We start from the raw sequence: 18,696 nt of genomic DNA on the forward strand, positions 1-18,696 counted from the left end.
CTAGGACAAAAATGGAGGCATTAGTGACCGAAGTTCTTGGCCCACATTCCTTGCAGTCTGTTATTGATCAGTTAAATAAAGACAATGTATTTTACTGTCTGCAAACTGATGCCTCCAATAAAAAAAATATTAAATTGTTTCCTCTGGTAGTTCAATATTTTACCCCTAAAAGTGGAATACAACAAAAATTAATTGATTTTTATGAAAATCCAGATGAATCTGCCAATGGTATGTTTTCAGCAATTAAAAACTCCTTAGAGTCTTTGGAACTTCCTTTCAGTCAAATATCTGGTTTTAGCGCTGACAATACTAATGCAAATTTTGGACATAATCATTCATTATATACAAACATTTTAGAGGTTATTCCAGATTTAATAAAAGGAAATTGTCATGCCCATATTGTACACAATTCAGTGAAACATGCTATGAATTGTTTAAATTATGACATTGAGAACATTATATTAAAAATCTATAGCCATTTTTCTGTGTCAGCATGCAGAAGAGAAGAATTAAAAAGATTTGTAGCACTTGCTGAAGGAGAGTTTCATGAAATAAAACGACACATAGGAACTCGTTGGCTGTCACTTTTACCAGCGATTGATACAATTTTGCTTAATTGGATACCAATTTGTAATTACTTTGTTGATTTGGATGTTGACTGTCCAATGGTTATTCAAAATTTATTAATGTTAGATGATAATGTTAAAAATAAAGTTATTTATAGTTACCTTCTGTATGCTAGTCATATATTAAATGTTTTCAATAAAACAATTAAGAAATTAGAAGGAAATGATGTAACAATTTTAGATGTTTATAACACTATGACTGGTTTAAAGACTGAGCTAATTCAAAGAAAAAATGATAATTATTTTGGCCATGAAACAAAAAAAGTTTTAAATACCATTAGAGAGTCTTCCCAAGAAGTTTTTAATAGAACTATTAATAACTTTATACTTTTTATTGAAAAGGCTAATTTGTATTTAGAGAAATGGTTCGATTTCAGTCAGACTAATTGGCTTTCTTTAATTAGCTGTTTGTCATTGAAGTCTGCAGTGACATTTGATCATTTTGAGAAAATTATAGATAATCTAAATTTATATAGACTCAATATTGGTATGGATGATTTATATTCAGAATTAACAAATTTTAAAGTAATTTATGAGAAAATATCAGAAGACAAAAATTTTACTGAAATGAGTACTGGCCAAAAATGGAGCCATTTATTAGTTAACACTGCAGAAGAATTTAAAAACATTACAAAAATAGTCTCATATCTACTTTCTGTTCCCGCCACCTCAGCATTTACTGAAAGAGTTTTTTCAGTAATGAATGCTAAGTGGCGGGATGATAGAAACAGAGCATCCATCAAATTAATAAAAAACGAGCTCCTCATTTATTTTAACTTTGATATAAATTGTGATGAGGCATATGAAATTTTTAAAAAAGATTGTGAATTAATACGTTGTGCGAGAAGCTCAAAAAAATATGTATTTAAAGCAATAAATAAATAAAATACTGTTCGTTTTTCTAAAATACTGTTTGATAATCTTCATAGACCTGAATATACTTTTTTTCTTGTAAAAAAAGTTGGCAACCCTAAGAGCGACGTAAATACGACTCTTGTCACGTACACCGCGATTATTTGTTTTCATACTAAGAAATAATTATTTTACATACGGACTACGATTGACAATATTTTATGCTTTTTGTATATTTATATTTTTAATGTATATCTATGTATATTAATATATAAACCTGAAGAGTTTGTTTGTTTGTTTGAACGCGCTAATCTCAGAAACTACCGGTTCAAATTGAAAAATTCTTTTTGTTTTGTATAGACCATTCACCGAGGAAGGTTTTAGGCTATACACCATCACGCTGCTACTAATAGGAGCGAAGATACAATGGATAATGTGGAAAAAACAGGGAAAATTATTCATCTTCTAAGGCTTCCGTTCAAAAATTCCTAACTTATATCTTCTAACCGTAGCGAATGCGTATTTCTTTTGAAACCTTTTTCGTCGTGTCTTTTTAGCTCAGTATTAGCTTTGATTGCTTTACCGGACTATTACTAACGCTAGAAGAACTACGGATGAAAGCCAGCGTTTCTATGAAGATTAACAAACAAAACTGAACATATTTTTCTAGATAAGCGAAATTAAAAAACTATTATTTTTGTTTTTGTCTTTGTGCAATTTTTATAATTATTTTACTTCAAAACCATTAAATTGCGTTGTTTTATTTTCTATGCGTAATTTGTCTGGTTTGAATTAATTCGATATTTTATACTTTGATTAAAAATTCAATATATAGTACTACTAGCTGACCCAGCAAACGTTGTATGGCGAAAAATTTTTTTCTAGTTGTATGTATTTTTAATGCCACATTAATAAAAAAATTAAAACAAAGAATTTCGTCCAAAAACTTTTTTTTTTTTATTGTGAGCAACCATTATCACTTATGGGTATTAAAAATAGATGTTAGTCGTTTCTCAGACCTACTGCATACGCATATAAAATTTGGTAAAAATCGTTAAAGCCGTTTCGGAGGAGTACGGTAACTAACATCGTGTCACGGGAATTTTATATATTAGAAAAAGAAGAAGAAGATAATTTCAAAGAGTTACGATTGTTTAGTTGAACGCTCTAATCTCAAGACATTGTTTTGTGGTTGTAGAAGGCTGGCTTTGATAATATAATATTATATTCAGTAACGTAACCTATCGAAAGTGATTGAAGAAGGCTTTATGTTGCCATCACGCGAGGACCGAAAGGAGGGGGAGCAAACGAGTGAAGCCACAGCCCAGCTGTAACATACGATACAGGGCCCCAATTCTGCTATTTACAATGGCCGACGAATGAATGAAAATTGGCTCGAAACTACACTTTTCGTATTCTTTTATGCATTGTTCCTACACAATAATTAGAAATTTAGTATGGGACCATACACTCAAGGTCAATACAATGAATTTTCAGTTATTGTGTAGACAAAATGCTTAAGAGAATATAAATAATTTCGAATTTAATCCAATTGCCGTTTATTCATCGGCCATTGTAAAATAGCAGAATCGGGGCCCAGGCCCGATGAGTCACTGAATTTAAAGTAATGACGAATGCACCGCGGAATGCTAAGCAGCCAATTGAAATAAGACCTCCAGTTAGGGTTCAGGTGGCTATTCCATGTAATGAGTCAGTTCACATGCTAAAATACTAAGTATTCAAACATAGGAGACACGTCACCATGATTTAAGGCATTAATTAATTTCTACAGCAGTAAATTTTTCATATATTTAAATGTAAAATATCACCAGAAAATTAAATACTGGAAAAACACAGTTGCTAAGAGAATAATGATTCAACATACGATGCGAACCTATTTGTTTATTTACGTTCAATGATGGTGCGTTGCGCACGCGGTGCTAAGGTTGTGACGTCATTGGAAACCTCGACTACAAAATTTGAATAGTTTTTAATAGTATCGGAACGATCTATAATAACACGTGAAGAAAATTGAATGAAAACATTAGGTTCAATCAATTGAAATCGGATTAAATCAGTTTGATTGTGTTCATACCACTAAACAATATATTTATAAACAACAAGTTCTCTTGAGGAAAATACTGATTTAATATAAAATCGGTGTAAACACCTAAAGAAGCTCCACACTGTAGTTTACGAGTTGTCATAGTGACATATTTTAACTTTACCTGTCAGCTAAAACGTCTAACTAACGTCTAGCAGCAATCAACAAGGCCTAATGGTTTTCATAGAACACGTAATTATTTCCCGATGTCAATACACTTTCTGAAGACACCGGTACATAACGAACTAATCATCACGTCGTCACAGCAGCCAGACGGGCTCAACGAAAACAAAACGCAAACATCAACAGGTAGTGTTGCTCAGAACCGTTCGAGCAGCGTGGGTGACATAAACAAGCCGGCACCTTTGAGGAGCCAGTCAGCTAGGAATGACTTCCAAGCACGGCCGACAGCCTCGAACTCCTTGATGAGGTCGATGGAGTAGACAGACTCTTCGTCGTCGTCGACAGCGAGCGCGGGGTTGTCCGAGAAGTAATGTAAGCGCAGCATGCGCGGGGCCCGGGCGGCGCATTGCCCGCCGCCTCTCGGTGCGGCCCGCCGCGCCTCCCACGGCTCACTGCTAATTATACTCGCGCGCCCGCCGCGCCGGCCACGCCGCACGCCGCGCCGAACGCAACGCGACGAACTTGACACCACTTGCCGCACCGCGCCGCACCACGCCACATCGCTTGGCCGCTTGCCCCCAGCCGGCCCACGCTTTCTGCTGTGCCCGAGGAGGTGCGACTACGCTGCATCACTTGCCACTTTTAACGCCTTGATGACGCATTAGTTTGATTTAATGGTATTTTGATACCATTAAATCAAACCTTATGCTTTAATATATTTTTAGCAACGCACCTTTCAACAAGGCACTTTTACCTAATTGAAATTTCTACATAACGGACCTACATTTATTTTAATTTTTATTCAACGTTTATATTTTGGGAACATCTTCTACCAACGCCACGCTATGTATCTAAAATCCCGAATAAAACCGCCCAACTGAGTGAGTGACGTCGTATGGGATTTCTTTAATTCGATTCTTCCGCCATAACAAAAACTATTTCAAAATAAGTGTCTGTACATCAGTCAGCTGAATAAAAGTATTTTTAATGTACTGACATTCATTTTCATTTTAGTCAACAGTCCTCGATGCTCTATGTTTAGAAAACTAAAAATGAGCGTACTAGTCGGTATAAGGAAGAGTCTCTCGTTCGTTGATCTCTATTTCCATATAATATGTAACATTTACGTAAAACGGACAAACAACATTTATTTGAATTAAACGTACCCGTTGTCACTTTTGCCGACGGTTTGCAAAAACACGGTGCTGTAATTGGGTCAAAATGTAGAGTTTTCATATTAAACTAATTTGTCAGCTTTTAAATTTAGGAACATTGAAAATGTTTGTCACTAAACAAAAACTGTTTACTTCACTCAAATGATTATAAATTTATTTTTTGCAATGTTTATCTTAACATTTACAGATATACGTTTTTGGGACTAGTAGGTGTTGTATATCGTATCTATACTATGAGTACACTAACTAACAATTCAGTGATAGAAATAGCAAGCTATATTAACAACCTCAATCTTGTTCGTTATCTACCTGATAAGACAGGGAAACAACAACTGCTGAACATTAAATAAGACCTTGTGGTGAGCAAATAAACAGTTTAAATATGAACACGAGACTTCCATGAAACGTGCGCCTTTAATGTAGTACAGTAACTGACCAATGAAGATTACTGTTGTCAGCACATTATGCCACGTGTTAAAACCGTGTTGCAACGACCTTTACTATAGAACGCTGAACTGACAACCGCTAAACATTTCATGATCATTATTGAAATTTAAAAAAAATGGCGGTAGCAGAAAAAATACTATAAGCATTCTTGGAATATATAAAAGAAAACGAATGTTAATACCCCACGACTCATCGAATCCATCACAAAAACCGTTATAAACGATCTGCTGAAATATGGTTCGTTCAGCACAAGGATTTCAAAAGTTATTCCAAAAGGTTGGCATCTCGTTGCACCTGTTTTTTTACCGGACAACTTCATGAAAATAGACCTGCTCCTTTTTCAAAGCTCACGCGAGGATACACGCAGACGCAGACAGAGAGAACGTTAATTTTATGACTGGGATCAACCTAGATGCATAACTAATACTTCTTCCATTAATATTGGTACAAGAACGTTCGACACAAGAACGGATGTAGGAATAAAAAAGGTTATTGATGTTTTTTCCCTATTTTTACGAATATCGGATGGATCAACATCTACATAGGATTTTATATGACGCTTTTACGTGGGTACTCAAATGAAAAAAAGTTTTTGGTTGTTTTTTATGCTGTGTGCCAACAGGTTTGACCTATATTTGAACAGGGTGAGTGGCAGTATCAAGATGAACAAATATTGTTAGCGCCTGCTGCATTTTGATTTTATGTAATTTAAAGGATTTCCAGCCATCGATGGGCTATAGAATTTCTGTTGCTATGGGAATATTTTTGTAACGTTGTTGTAACGATATAATAATTTCTGAGATTGAAAGACAATAAACGCATCGAACAAATATCAAAAATAGGATTCGTGTGCACCACAACCTTATTGAGAACTCTTTGAAGTTATATCATTATGATTTACATTGAAAAATCCTTCACACCTTAAGTGAACATAAATGCAACATACCTGCAATATACTCGTAAATTAAATATTTACCTTCAACAAACATCAATTTTCTACGATTCAAATGAATAAGCATTTCAATCTTGTCTGCAGTTTCGAGAGACACTAGAATTGTTTTTCCGAGACCACATCACAATAAGATCACGTTGTAATAAATATACACGACAGTTAACGCTCAATGAAAACGTAACCGTGACCACGGAACACGTACACAGTCAATGTGGCTGGAGTAGCTTGTGTGTCGACGATAAAAACGAATTTATCGCCATCAAAACAATCGTTAAATTTTATATGACTAAGTACTATAATGTTAATAAGATAAAAATATATGCGTCGATAAACAATGTCGCTTTTGAAGTTTTTGCGACTTTGTTTGCAAAAATCGGTCATGGTCGAATACTGAAACGACAGTTTGATTCGTTGTTAAGGATACCTGTCTCTCTCATTTAACGCGATGTTCTCAAGAAGTCTTGAATTAAACTCTGGTATTGTATTCGAAAGTTAAAGCCGCATACTAAAACTTTGTCCAGTTTTAAGTCACCTTTTAATCTAATACCAACTTGATAGCTTGCAGGCAAGATGCTGCGCACGAAAGATTTTTAAAAACATATTTAGCAGTTAAAGTTTGTGGGGAGATCAGGCATCGCTGTTGCACAGAAGACATCAGCTTTTCTACAAATAAATATTGAGGCATCTGATAAATGACATCCGAAAACCCCATTGGACAATAGGGAAACTGATACGTTACCAGGAAATAGTATTTCGGATTTTACGAAGGAAATGGAGAAAACTCGACTGACTGGGAATCTTAGTTATATTTATACGTGACAAATATGGATGCTTGTTTGTAGAAAATAAAACGAAAGCAATTCTAAGACTGTAATGAAACAACGGAATCAAATTAGTCATCGTTATGCCTATTTATTTGACTGGTTATTTTATGCCAAGCTCACCATTCTAGATCTGCGTAATATGGAGCAATTAGGATTAATGTTACAGATACATAAAAATAAGAATTAAACGAAAAGTAAGCTGGGGTCACTAGCATCATGCCACATGTAACATGTGAATTCGACTCATAAACTTGCACTTGCATTCACATAACAAAACTCAAATTACGCATAAAATAAATATCTAGATGTCGACGATGCCAAGGAACAGAAGACAATTCTTACCCAAATATATCATCTCTGTATCAATTTTGACAACTATTACTGTATCTTCAAATAATCTGCGAGTTGTGACCTTCTGGGCGAATGTAATCAAATCACATCCTATACTAGTAGTAAGATAGGAAAAGGATAATAGAATTTATGAAAAGGTTAGAAAAGAGGGATAATAGAATAAGTTCCCTTTTAGCGTATTTTGCTAGGACCTTTTAAAAGTCTACATTAATACAATTTTCCGTCTCTAGTTTAGTCCTTCAATTTTTTTTGTAGTGACTGTAATGTTAAAAGTGAACCGCCATTATACCTACATATAAGTATAGTTTTTTACTCAAATGTTTTTTTCTGAATCGGCCTAATTAAGTATAACGAAATATATAAACTTACCCAAGTCGGAAAGGCTGACTTTTTCCAGGAACGGATCAGCCACGGGCAACTGTAACAAAGAATTGAGTCATATAAAATAAATACAAATGTGAATAACAACTAACAGCATGTTTGAAAGGAAAAAAGAAAACACGTCCATATGAAATTACATGTACTTTTTCATGCCCACGTAAACAACGTGAATAAATTCTTCGAAATCCTCGGGGCTAGCAATTAGCTGGTAGAGGGTTTTTGCCGTTGGAGAAGAGAGACAATGCTAAGCCTAGTTATGCCACCTCTCATGTTCACCCGCTACTGTCCTACTCCAACAATACGTAGTAAAGGTACAGAATCCAACTCGAGCATTATTAAATCCGATTGACGTTGAAAAGTTTTCGCGACTCTTTTTTTTAGTATGCTAAAAAGAACAATTGTTAAACTTTGGCAATACCGGATGACGATCGAGACCACTTGAAGATCTGTTGTACTTATGAATGCTTTTGTCAACCGATTTTCAGTTGGATCCCCAGTTGGGTTCTTTTTTCAAACAATGAAAAATGTTAGAAGTATGTAAGGCTCGGGAAATTTCTAGGATCGTGATAAGTCGTTCAAAAATTAGTGGCAATTAAAAAATAAAAAGTCCTAACCACATTTGTTATGAATTCATTATGCTTCCATAAAATCTAGGTAAATTTTACAGGAAGATGTCTAAAGACGTAAAGCACTCCATTCTTAGTCCACTCCACAAGCATCCTGGCTTGTGGAGTGTTCGTAATAGGGTGATGCTGTTGGTTTGTTTTATAATTACGTTGTATGACCTTTTTTATAAACAGAAACCAGTCGCATAAAATAGAAAATATTTTGCCGCAGGCGAAGGCTAGTATACAATATGTTGTTACGAAATGATACTTTAATCCAATTATAGTCTGGCTGGTGGGTCGGAAAAGCAAAAGCCAAACAGTAGCTTATGAAAACAACGGAATTAGTATCATGTATGTCATATACATTTTTATACATCGATAGCGTAATATTTCGTGCCACTGTGTACTCAAAACAAGCTATGACTACTAATGATCAATAATAACTCGTTTATGGTATATTGTTACTAAGTAATTGTGCCAAGTGTAAATATAAGTGTCCACGACAGTTAAGTTGTACTAATATAACGTAGAATACTGGGTAATTTAGATAAGACACGTCGGAAAATCACATAAGATATTTAATATGTAGCAAAAAATACAACTTCTTTTCTTACTGTATTACGCTTTATCGCTAAACTGCTCCACAGATTTTGCCGAAATTGCTGATAAATAGTACTAGTTAATCCTAAGAAAGTAAGGGGCCACGTTTTGGGGCAGTTACCGACATCCTCGCGAGGGGAGTTATAAGCTAGTACAAAATAACTCATTACTGCGTGCATATTAATTATTCGGAAGCAACCTTTGGGATCAACCTGCATTATATTACCGAACAATTGTTGTCCTCGGGACATATTTCATCAGATTAACATTGAGGATTATCCGAGTCTTTAAACATTTTTGGCGCGCTATTGTTTCACGAGTAGCTTGGGCCCACGAATGAAATCAATACTTCTCTACCCTATCTCAATTGGCCATTGTTCTTAGTTTATTGCATAACCGAGGTCATTTTATTCTTAAACTAAAAAAAAAACATTGTTTTGTAAAATTCTTTAAAACTAATATTTATTCATGAACTAAATTAACTTGGTCCTTGAAATTAAGATGTCACAGTCTCTTCAAGTTTATTTTGAGGATATTGAAGTTTCGACAAAACTCATAATAGGAATAACTAATTAGCTACTAGGTAGCCTCGATTTAAATATTTTATGAAAAGAACTCCAATAAAATTACGTTTTAATCGGGATGAAAATAGAGCCTTTAACTTTTAACGGTCCGAAATTGCCGAAGTGTTTTTTTTTGAGGTTAGTATGCAACCGTTTTTCAGTCTGCTTTGCCAGATACAAAAATCTATTACAATAGAGATGTTATGATGATGAAGAAAGAATATAACTTAAATATAAGTTACATGTTGGGTTGATATTATGTACACATTTAATTTTTTCGTCACACCATATTAACCATTTAACTATAACGCAAGTTTAAGTAGGTAAACAACTTAAGTATATTAGCAAAACTGTATTTAAATATTATATTAACTAGGTATATTAGAAATGTTAGGTATAGCTTACCCCTCGTGAATCCCGGAACAAAATGGCGGCATGGTGCGGATCGAGGAAGGCGTCCGACGCGCGATGTCTTATGGTGGGCACGTGACCTAGCGAAGACCGGCGCGCCTCTTGTGATGATGCCTTGCGTAGGTGCGCACCTGGTGACCAAAAACACAAATTATTTAAAATCCATCTTTGTTGCATGTAGGAGGACAACGTTTAGTTTACGCTTGTTTCTGGAATCTGGATGTAGCCTAATGACGATCTTTATAATCTTAATACTGGCTTTTGACCATCTTCTTTTGTAAGAATGTTATTGTTGCTGAAGCGAGACGGCGCACTAGACGAGGTAACCACTGCAACAAGCCTAGTTCAACAGCACCTTAGTCCATTCGAAGGTTTCATGTAAGATTATTATCGCTAATATGACTATTTTAATAACTTTTTATGACGAGAAATAATATATATAACATAATAAATACGTCACACTATTGGGCATAAGCCTCTTCCCCTATTGGGGGCGTCTGAGCATTGATCATCACGATAGCACGGTGCGAGTTTGCAAAAACTCGTATTTCATTTTACTTATCAACTTGCGAATATAGCTATGATCATAAACGATGCCTACGTAATATTTCTATAATTAATTGGCTTTATGTTACTTTACGAAATACACATACCCAATAAGTCACATATCGTGTTTTTTAAATGAAGACATTATCGATTTTTATAATCATTTTATTTCCCTTACTTTAAAAACCTTGAATTTCACATTTATAATTATTTTCCTCATTTTTCAGGTTTGTACCAAGCTAGTTTTGTACAAAGCGTTTATTAAGATGTGTCTTGCTTTGGCAATATACCCTTGAACTAGTGTTTACAAATTTTATAAGTATACTTTTTCCATCTATTTAGAAACCTTGGCTTCAACATTTTAAAATTATTTTCAATTTTTTTTCAGTTTGGTCCCAAACAAGGTTTACTGTATTTTTACTTAGGTAATATAGTTAATACCCTTGCCCTAGTGTTTACCTTGAAAAATGTTTGTCTGTCATAATGTTGTGTCTTAAAGAGGAACCAAACATGCTATATTTAGTGTATATCCTCTTTTAGTCTTTTCGGATTAATTTCTATAATATATTTATGAAAGTAACGACTTGTTGGTACACCTAACTTAGACAATCGACTTGACTTTCCAGAGGCTAGTCAGAGATTACCTAACACATAGCTATTGTTAGTTTGCTCTATAACATTATCAAATATAACAATTGAATTTATAATGGTCTATTGTCTACGAATTCGTACGTATTTTAAACAAGTGACCTTAAAGGCACGACACTTGCATAGCAGGTGTCAATTACGATAAATTATGTCAAGCGTAGTCGTATTAATTAGTGACATTCCTACCATGAATGATGTAACACCATTCATTATTAAATTTCGACATAATTCGACATTGAAACTATTGACTATCTGCCTTATCACTCTACTATCAAATTGTTTATGTCCTATCTGAGAATATGATCCGTCGTAAAATTATTTACTTAATAACAATATACTTTAATGGCAAACACAATGAGAGTGGCACTTTTTCTAACTTACATGGTTACGTAAAGCTCATCTTATGTTCCAGTTTTTTTTTTGCGTACTTTAGTATTGGAATAAAACGATCAGGATCAAATCGAAATTGATTATATTACTTTATTTTCTGAATGAACAATATTATGAACTTTGAAATATGTTAAAAAGATCTACGAGATAAGTTTGATTGCTTGGCCTTTTCATCTTACTTTTTAAATAAATCGCGATTAAAATTATGTCTGCTCTGTGAGCCTATCAACGCCTCCTAAAATAAGACTGTTTGGGAAGATAAATTACATGTCGCGGCGCGAGTAAAGCGGTCTCCTTTCCACAACTATAAAAAACGCAAAAATCTAAACTGAATATATTTTATTCAAAATTAATACCTTTAATACCTTAAAGTACACATCAATTTATGTAAATAAAATACCGTAACTTTAACATTTACTAAACCAATTTTCAATGAAACCTGAATTTGTAAGAAGAAATAATAAGGGGACTGACGCAGTTTTACCCATGTGGTGAGACCACAAAATACGTAGGTACTTTATCTAGTTTTGTAGCTCTTTGTGGGAATAATAACAATTATGACGAAGTACGGAACGGAACACGTCAGTATAAGTAACTTTGATTGACAGTGTTTCATAGAAACTATATATATTGTTAATCCCGTCTTACTTTTTTCCAAAGCCGCTATTCACAAAGGAAAATATCAAAGTCAAATGTAGCTGCAACGCAAAGGATTACGTGCCAGTTCTTGTGCAAGGAAAGTCGTGTTGTTTCAAGTACTTTGTAGTCAAACACAAGGTAGAGCAGAGCTATTCTGCTCTAGCTTACCGGATTTTATATATATATCTATTGTTATTTAATTTAGTTATACTTATATAGTTTATTGTTTAAATGTGGAGATTCTGTCTGTTTACGTTTTAATGAGGTCGTGATAAGCTCCAACTCTTTAAAACGTTACAAAACGTACGAATAGTTTTTTTTTATTAAGTGACAGATTATGATAAAGGATGACTATTGTAACAAGAAATTACCACTAATTTGTATTTTGTAATCGACGTCACCAATCAAAAGACAAAGACATTTCTCAAACGGCACGCGGTATTAAACTTAGCTCGCGCCATTGCATTGCCATCAGATATGCTAAACACAATGAACGAATCGATTAACGACTAAAGTATTTATTGCTTATTAAGACGAACCTCCCATGTACGGTATCAAGGTGTTTAAGAGTCCAGGGCGAAGACTAAACGTGGGTGTCTTAACGTCACGAGGCCACTAAATTAAAAAAAAATCTTTGTTTTTTTCATATTCTTGATGCTCGTGAAATGTTTCCCAAACCTTCCGAATCCACGGCTAAAGTAACAACTGATGAGATGACATCAAAAACTAGATCTCATGCTGTGTTCACCCTTACAAAGTGGTAATAAGTCAAACCCTGTACATGGCGTACATGCAAGTATATTAAAACTAGGTTTACATAACATTTTATTCCACGAATCTAAAAAGTTATTTTAAAGTTTTGTTCTTACCGATACTTATAACGCAATGAACATCTTCAAATATTTAATCAGTAGAAGATAACCGCCACTGATGGATGCACTAATTTCAGAGCGAGAACCATCTGTTATTTAACCTTGTGTAAGAAACTAAGAACTTATCATCATCATCATCATCATCAGCCTATCGCAGTCCACTGCTGGACATAGGCCTCTCCAAGTGCACGCCACTGAGATCGATTTTCGGCTTCAGTAAGAACTTATGAATAAACTTAATTGGACAACGATTGACTCTAGCTCAGTCAATCGTTATCAAATAAGTTTGTAGCTGCCATTAAAAAAACTACTACACGTCTCGAGATAAATACAACAAGATGTTGAGTAAAGGTTGTATTGCTTACCCCTGCCTTATTCCTCTCCTCTGCTATAGAAGTTAAATAACTTGGTAGGTGGCTTACCACGGTTCGTTTTATTTCATCTTAGTTGGACAACCGTTGTTGACTTATAAACATTCTTCCCTGCGTCAGAGTCAATAAGCACGTTAAATTCTACGTCCTTTTTTCTGAATAAAATTATGGAGCTACTAAACAAAATGTTTACTTTTAGAAAATATATTAATAGTACCCGATACCCAAACTCATTTTTGTATTAATCTTTACTATCAACATTTATTTATTTATTTATACTTCTTATACAAACAAGTACAATGGCGGACTTAATGCCAAAGGCATTCTCTACCAGTCAACCAAGAGGTGGTGCAGAGAAACGGGAAGTGGGTGTATAATCAGAAAAGACAGTCGATGAAATTAAAAATATATACAATCACACATATACACACAAATATATCTACCTATATATATAATAGACAGCTAATACATACAATTAAATAACCGGGGAATACTATTACGTAAAATTATCTACATAAACATACATATATAATATATTAGACAAGGTGAGATTCTTGTGATGACGACTCTGCCAGTTTCATAAGAAACAATTTGCGAACCTTTAATTTGAACACATTGCGGTTTGTGGACGTCCTGATTTCGAGAGGAAGGGCATTCCATAGTAGAACGGATTGGACTAGAAAGGAAGAGTGAACAGAGCTAGAGCTATGAGAAGGACAGAGGAGAAGACGATTATTAGAAGACCGAAGGTCACGGCCATGGTTGTCGCATAAGTAACGAAAATAGGGCGTTAAGTAAGCAGGAGGGGTGGGAGAGAACAAGATAGAGTAGAGAAAAGAAAGAGTTCGTACACTTCGGCGCTCCCGGATCGGCAGCCAGCGCAGTTGGGTACGGTAAGCAGACACATGGTCGTATTTGCGAAGGTTAAAAATAAATCGAATGCAGTTATTCAGAAGTCTATCTAATTTATTTAGGAGATCTGCATTCAGGTCTAAGTAGCACACGTCGGCATAGTCTAGGATTGGGAAAATTAGGGTTTGCACAAGCATCAGTTTCGTTTTGGATGGGAGAAAGTTCTTTAGGCGGTAAAGATTTCGTAGCGTGCCAGTGACTCTCTGGGACACACTAGTGACCTGAGCTTGCCAACTCAGTGATGAGTCCATGAGCAGGCCAAGATTTTTTACAGTTTGGCTGACGCTAATAATTGAGCCATTGAATACGATGGGGGGAACGGCTAACTCCTCCAATCTGCGAAGCGTGCTTTGACTGCCTACGATAATCGATTGGCACTTAGAGGGGTTCACCACCAGACCAAACCTCTCAGACCAGTCCCGGACGTGATCAAGGTCTTCGTTGATCAAGTCTATCGCCCTGGAAATGTCCCCCACACTAGCCTGCACGTAAAGCTGCAAGTCGTCAGCATATAGGTGATACGAACACTGAAGACCTTGAGTTATAAGATTAATGAAAATAGAAAAAAGTAAAGGAGAAATTATGCCGCCTTGGGGAACACCGGAATTCAGCTCGCACCAATTCGACGAAGATTCACCGACGCGAACCGATTGCCGGCGACCCCGAAGATATGAAGAAAACCAGATCAGAGCCGCAGATGACATCATTAGGGTGTCTAGGATAGAGAGGAGAATATCATAACTCACGGTATTAAAGGCGTTCGAGAAATCAACCAGTACCACGACAGTAGCCTTAGTATCCTCCATGCCCGCCCTAATATCGTGAGTAACTTTAAGAAGAGCGGACGTTGTGCTGTGACCAGGCCTGAAACCAGACTGGAGCGGGTTTAAAAGATGGTGCCGCGAGATGTGCAGGTACAGTTGCTTATGGACACAAGCTTCCAACACTTTGGACAGGAATGGGAGTATGGAGATAGGACGAAAATGACTAGGCAAGGTAGGATTGGGGACTTTTGGTAAAGGAATGACGTACGCCATACGCCATTGTTCGGGAACTTGACCAGACCAGAGGGAAAAATTTATAATATGGGAAATCGGAGAGAGCAGGAATTCTAGGATGGGAGTGATCATGCGACGGCTGATGGCGTCAGCCCCTACAGCGTTGGATTTGATGGAGAGGATAATCCTTTTGACGTCATCTTCGGCTACTGGTGAAAATGAAAAAGCTTGAATGTTAGGCCGGGTTAATGCAGACAGCTGCCTTAAAGTACGACTCATGGCTTGTTGGTCCATGGGGTAAGTGGTAGAGAAATGTGCATTTATGTCATCCAAGCCAAGAGTGAACTGATTGTCCAGGTTCCTCATCCTGCCAATGCCCAAAGAACCGAGGAACTTCCAGACATCGACAGGGGAGGAGGAAGATAAATTGTTGAGAATGTGCTGGCGTTTGGCGTTACGTATCACCTGGTTACACTTATTCCTTGCAGCTTTAAATAGGCGCCAGTTATTTTCACAACGCTCCCTCCTAAACCTGCGAAACAACCTATCCCGTCGCCGCATCATCATGCGAACTCCCCTGGTCATCCAAGGAGCAGGCAGACGTTTGATTTTAACTTTGTGGACCGGGGCATGTATGTCGTACAAGTCCTTAATTAGCCTGCAAAAAATGTTGACTTTAGTGTCGATGTTAGGTGCACTATACAAGTCGTCCCATTTTAGATGAGAAGCATCCCTATGCAATTTCTCCACATCCATACGGCCAAAAGAACGCAAGTGCAGTACCCTAGGACGGGGTTTAGGGGGTTTAAGGCTGTACGAGAGGAAGATGAGGTCGTGGTGGGAAAAACCAGGGGCAGGAAGTTGTCCGGAGGCTGAGACCAAGGAAGGACTCGAAGAAAGGATAAGGTCAAGCCAGGTATCATGTCCGTCAATGTTGTGGTGAGTGGCTTGAAGGGGAAGAACATGAAGACTTGAGGACCTTATAATTTCGAGGAGTTTACGGGAGCGAAGGGAATTTTCGGAAAGGAGGTCTGTGTTAAAATCGCCCATGACGATAACATGTGAATACTCGGACCCTATAGATTCCAGCACCGGTTCGATGCTGGAGAAATAGTCGACAGTGGGAGGACAGTAAACAACACCAAGGATAAGCTTGGCCCCTTTGACAAAAACCTCAAGAAAGAGAAATTCGGAAGAAGCAGAGGAGCCCGGTGAGGTGGCGAGAATCTTAAAAGGAAACTCGCTACGTAGGTAGATAGCGACACCACCGCCCCTCTTCTCAACCCGATCATTCCTAATGAGAACGAAGCCAGGAAGGGGGTAAGTAGTTGAAAGAAGATGAGGTTTAAGCCAAGTCTCGGAAATCAGGACGGCATGAACGCCAGAGTTCGAAAAAGTGTCAACGAGGTCACTGTAATGGCTTGGCACACTCTGCGCATTAATATGGCAGACATTAATAATTTGTAGTTGTGGTTGGCCTATGAAAGTATTTCGCAACGTCTCTCCTAAAGTCTCCGAAATTGTAGAAGAGCTTTCATTAAACGACGAACTGGCAGAATAAAATGAATCATCACCGGACGACATGTAAAATTTAAGGAAAAAAATAAAATAAAAATAATATGTATATATAAACTAAAAATAAAGATATTTAAAGGGAAAAAAAAAAAAAAATCTATAAAATAGGAAAAGAATTAAAAAAACAATCACAAACTTTACATCTCTGGGCACCACCCGCCAGCTAACACACATATTGATAAAACGAGGAAACAACAAAAAAAAAATATATAAAAATACACTAGGAAACAATAAACAAGAAAACAACAGATAAACGAAATGCCGGAATATAAAAAGACATTTTACCAAACACTCTAATGTCAGTTTGACAGAACATTTTACAGTCTGTGACAATCAACAGATGTCAAGCTTACGTTAAGTTGGTCTAATTCACTACGGTCCAAATGTTGAGCATTAGAGAGCACAATAAGTGGGTACGCCTTATTTAAAATTGTCGTAAAGTAATGTGGGTGAACGATAAAATAAGCAGCTTTACTTACAATTAAAAGGAAGTTAAGAAGGATTACGTCACACACTAGACCGTACTACGACACGAAAGAATTTGGCAAGTTCTGCTAGTTTTTGCGCTTGGAAGACAACCCTGCGCCTGCGCTCACGCCTCCACTCCGAGGACTGGATGATGTTTGACCGGCACCTTTAGGGTGTCTCGCCAACAGGGTGTCTAATGCAGCCATAGTAATGACCTTTTGGCGATCTCCATCGGCGACCTTAATTACGATGGTGCCATCTTGCGTCCAACAAGCTCGCATGCCGAAATGCTGCCGTGCTTTGGCGAAGATTGCTTGCCTGGGTTTCGTGAGGAATTCTCTTAATGCAACTGATGACCCTCGCAGTTTTGATTTTGCATTCCAAACAGCATTCCTCTCAGCAACATTAGAGAACCACACAAGTAATGGTCGGTGATGCTCCTCCCCGCGGGCTCCAATCCTGTAGCAGGCATTTATTGAGGGTGAAAGAGCCATCTTCTTGTGAAGGATGTTGTTAATCACAGCCACATTGTCCTGTTCATCAGTTTCCTCCACTCCCAAGAAAAGAAGAGCCTTCCTACGGTGCCTTGTTTCAATGGAGTCAACTGAGTGGGCACAGTCACGAATTTGCTGACGCAGCAGACTGAGCATGTTAAACATCAACTCCCTAAATGTTCGAAATTCCTCAGCCACTTTAGCCACAGTGTCTTTTGCTGCGCTGGTGGTAAGTTGTGCTTCCAGTTCAGCCATTCTTTTGTTGAAAGTATCCTCAAGCCTGAGCTGGACTGACTGAATGTCACTGAGCTGAGACATTTTGTTGAAGATTCCGGTAGTGGTAGTGAAGTGTATGCTGGTGGGTGGTGTCTTTAAGTATCACTTCATGTAGGGTGATACCAACAGTGGCACTGATATATTGCAACTTAAAAAGCACAAAACTGTTAATTTTAATTATTCAAATGCGTCTGAACTATTTTATTTTAAATATTAAAGAATTTCAAAAATTTATGTGTACACTACTTTACACCCACCCACAAAAAAAGTGATTAACATAAAAGTTTATCTGTACTGTATTTGTTTTGTCATGCTTAACCAACGTGTTGGTAGTAGAGAATTTCATTCTCTACTTTTGATGACTTATGTACATAAAAATAATGGCTATTTCGTACTGTCAATCTTAGACCAAAAATGCAGGGTTACCGCTCTCGGAAGGCTTCATAAAAGATACTTTGAAGGAAGTTTTATAGAGCTTCACATCGCTTGA

General features: G+C 36.7%; 1 protein-coding gene across 6 annotated transcripts in view; it reads right to left on the bottom strand.

Annotated features, from left to right (window-relative positions):
- Window positions 1–18,696, bottom strand: part of LOC113496173 — a 75,382-nt gene that overhangs the window by 13,199 nt on the left and 43,487 nt on the right. For all 6 annotated transcript variants that reach the window (XM_026875311.1, XM_026875309.1, XM_026875310.1 and 3 more), the window contains 2 exons: window positions 10,012–10,148; window positions 7,824–7,872 (listed from right to left, as the gene is read on the bottom strand). In XM_026875311.1, the coding sequence (XP_026731112.1) occupies window positions 7,824–7,872; window positions 10,012–10,148 (186 nt within the window). The remainder of the gene's footprint in view (window positions 1–7,823; window positions 7,873–10,011; window positions 10,149–18,696) is intronic.

Source organism: Trichoplusia ni, chromosome 7, assembly GCF_003590095.1.
Source record: "Trichoplusia ni isolate ovarian cell line Hi5 chromosome 7, tn1, whole genome shotgun sequence".
NCBI classification, from domain to species: domain Eukaryota; kingdom Metazoa; phylum Arthropoda; class Insecta; order Lepidoptera; family Noctuidae; genus Trichoplusia; species Trichoplusia ni.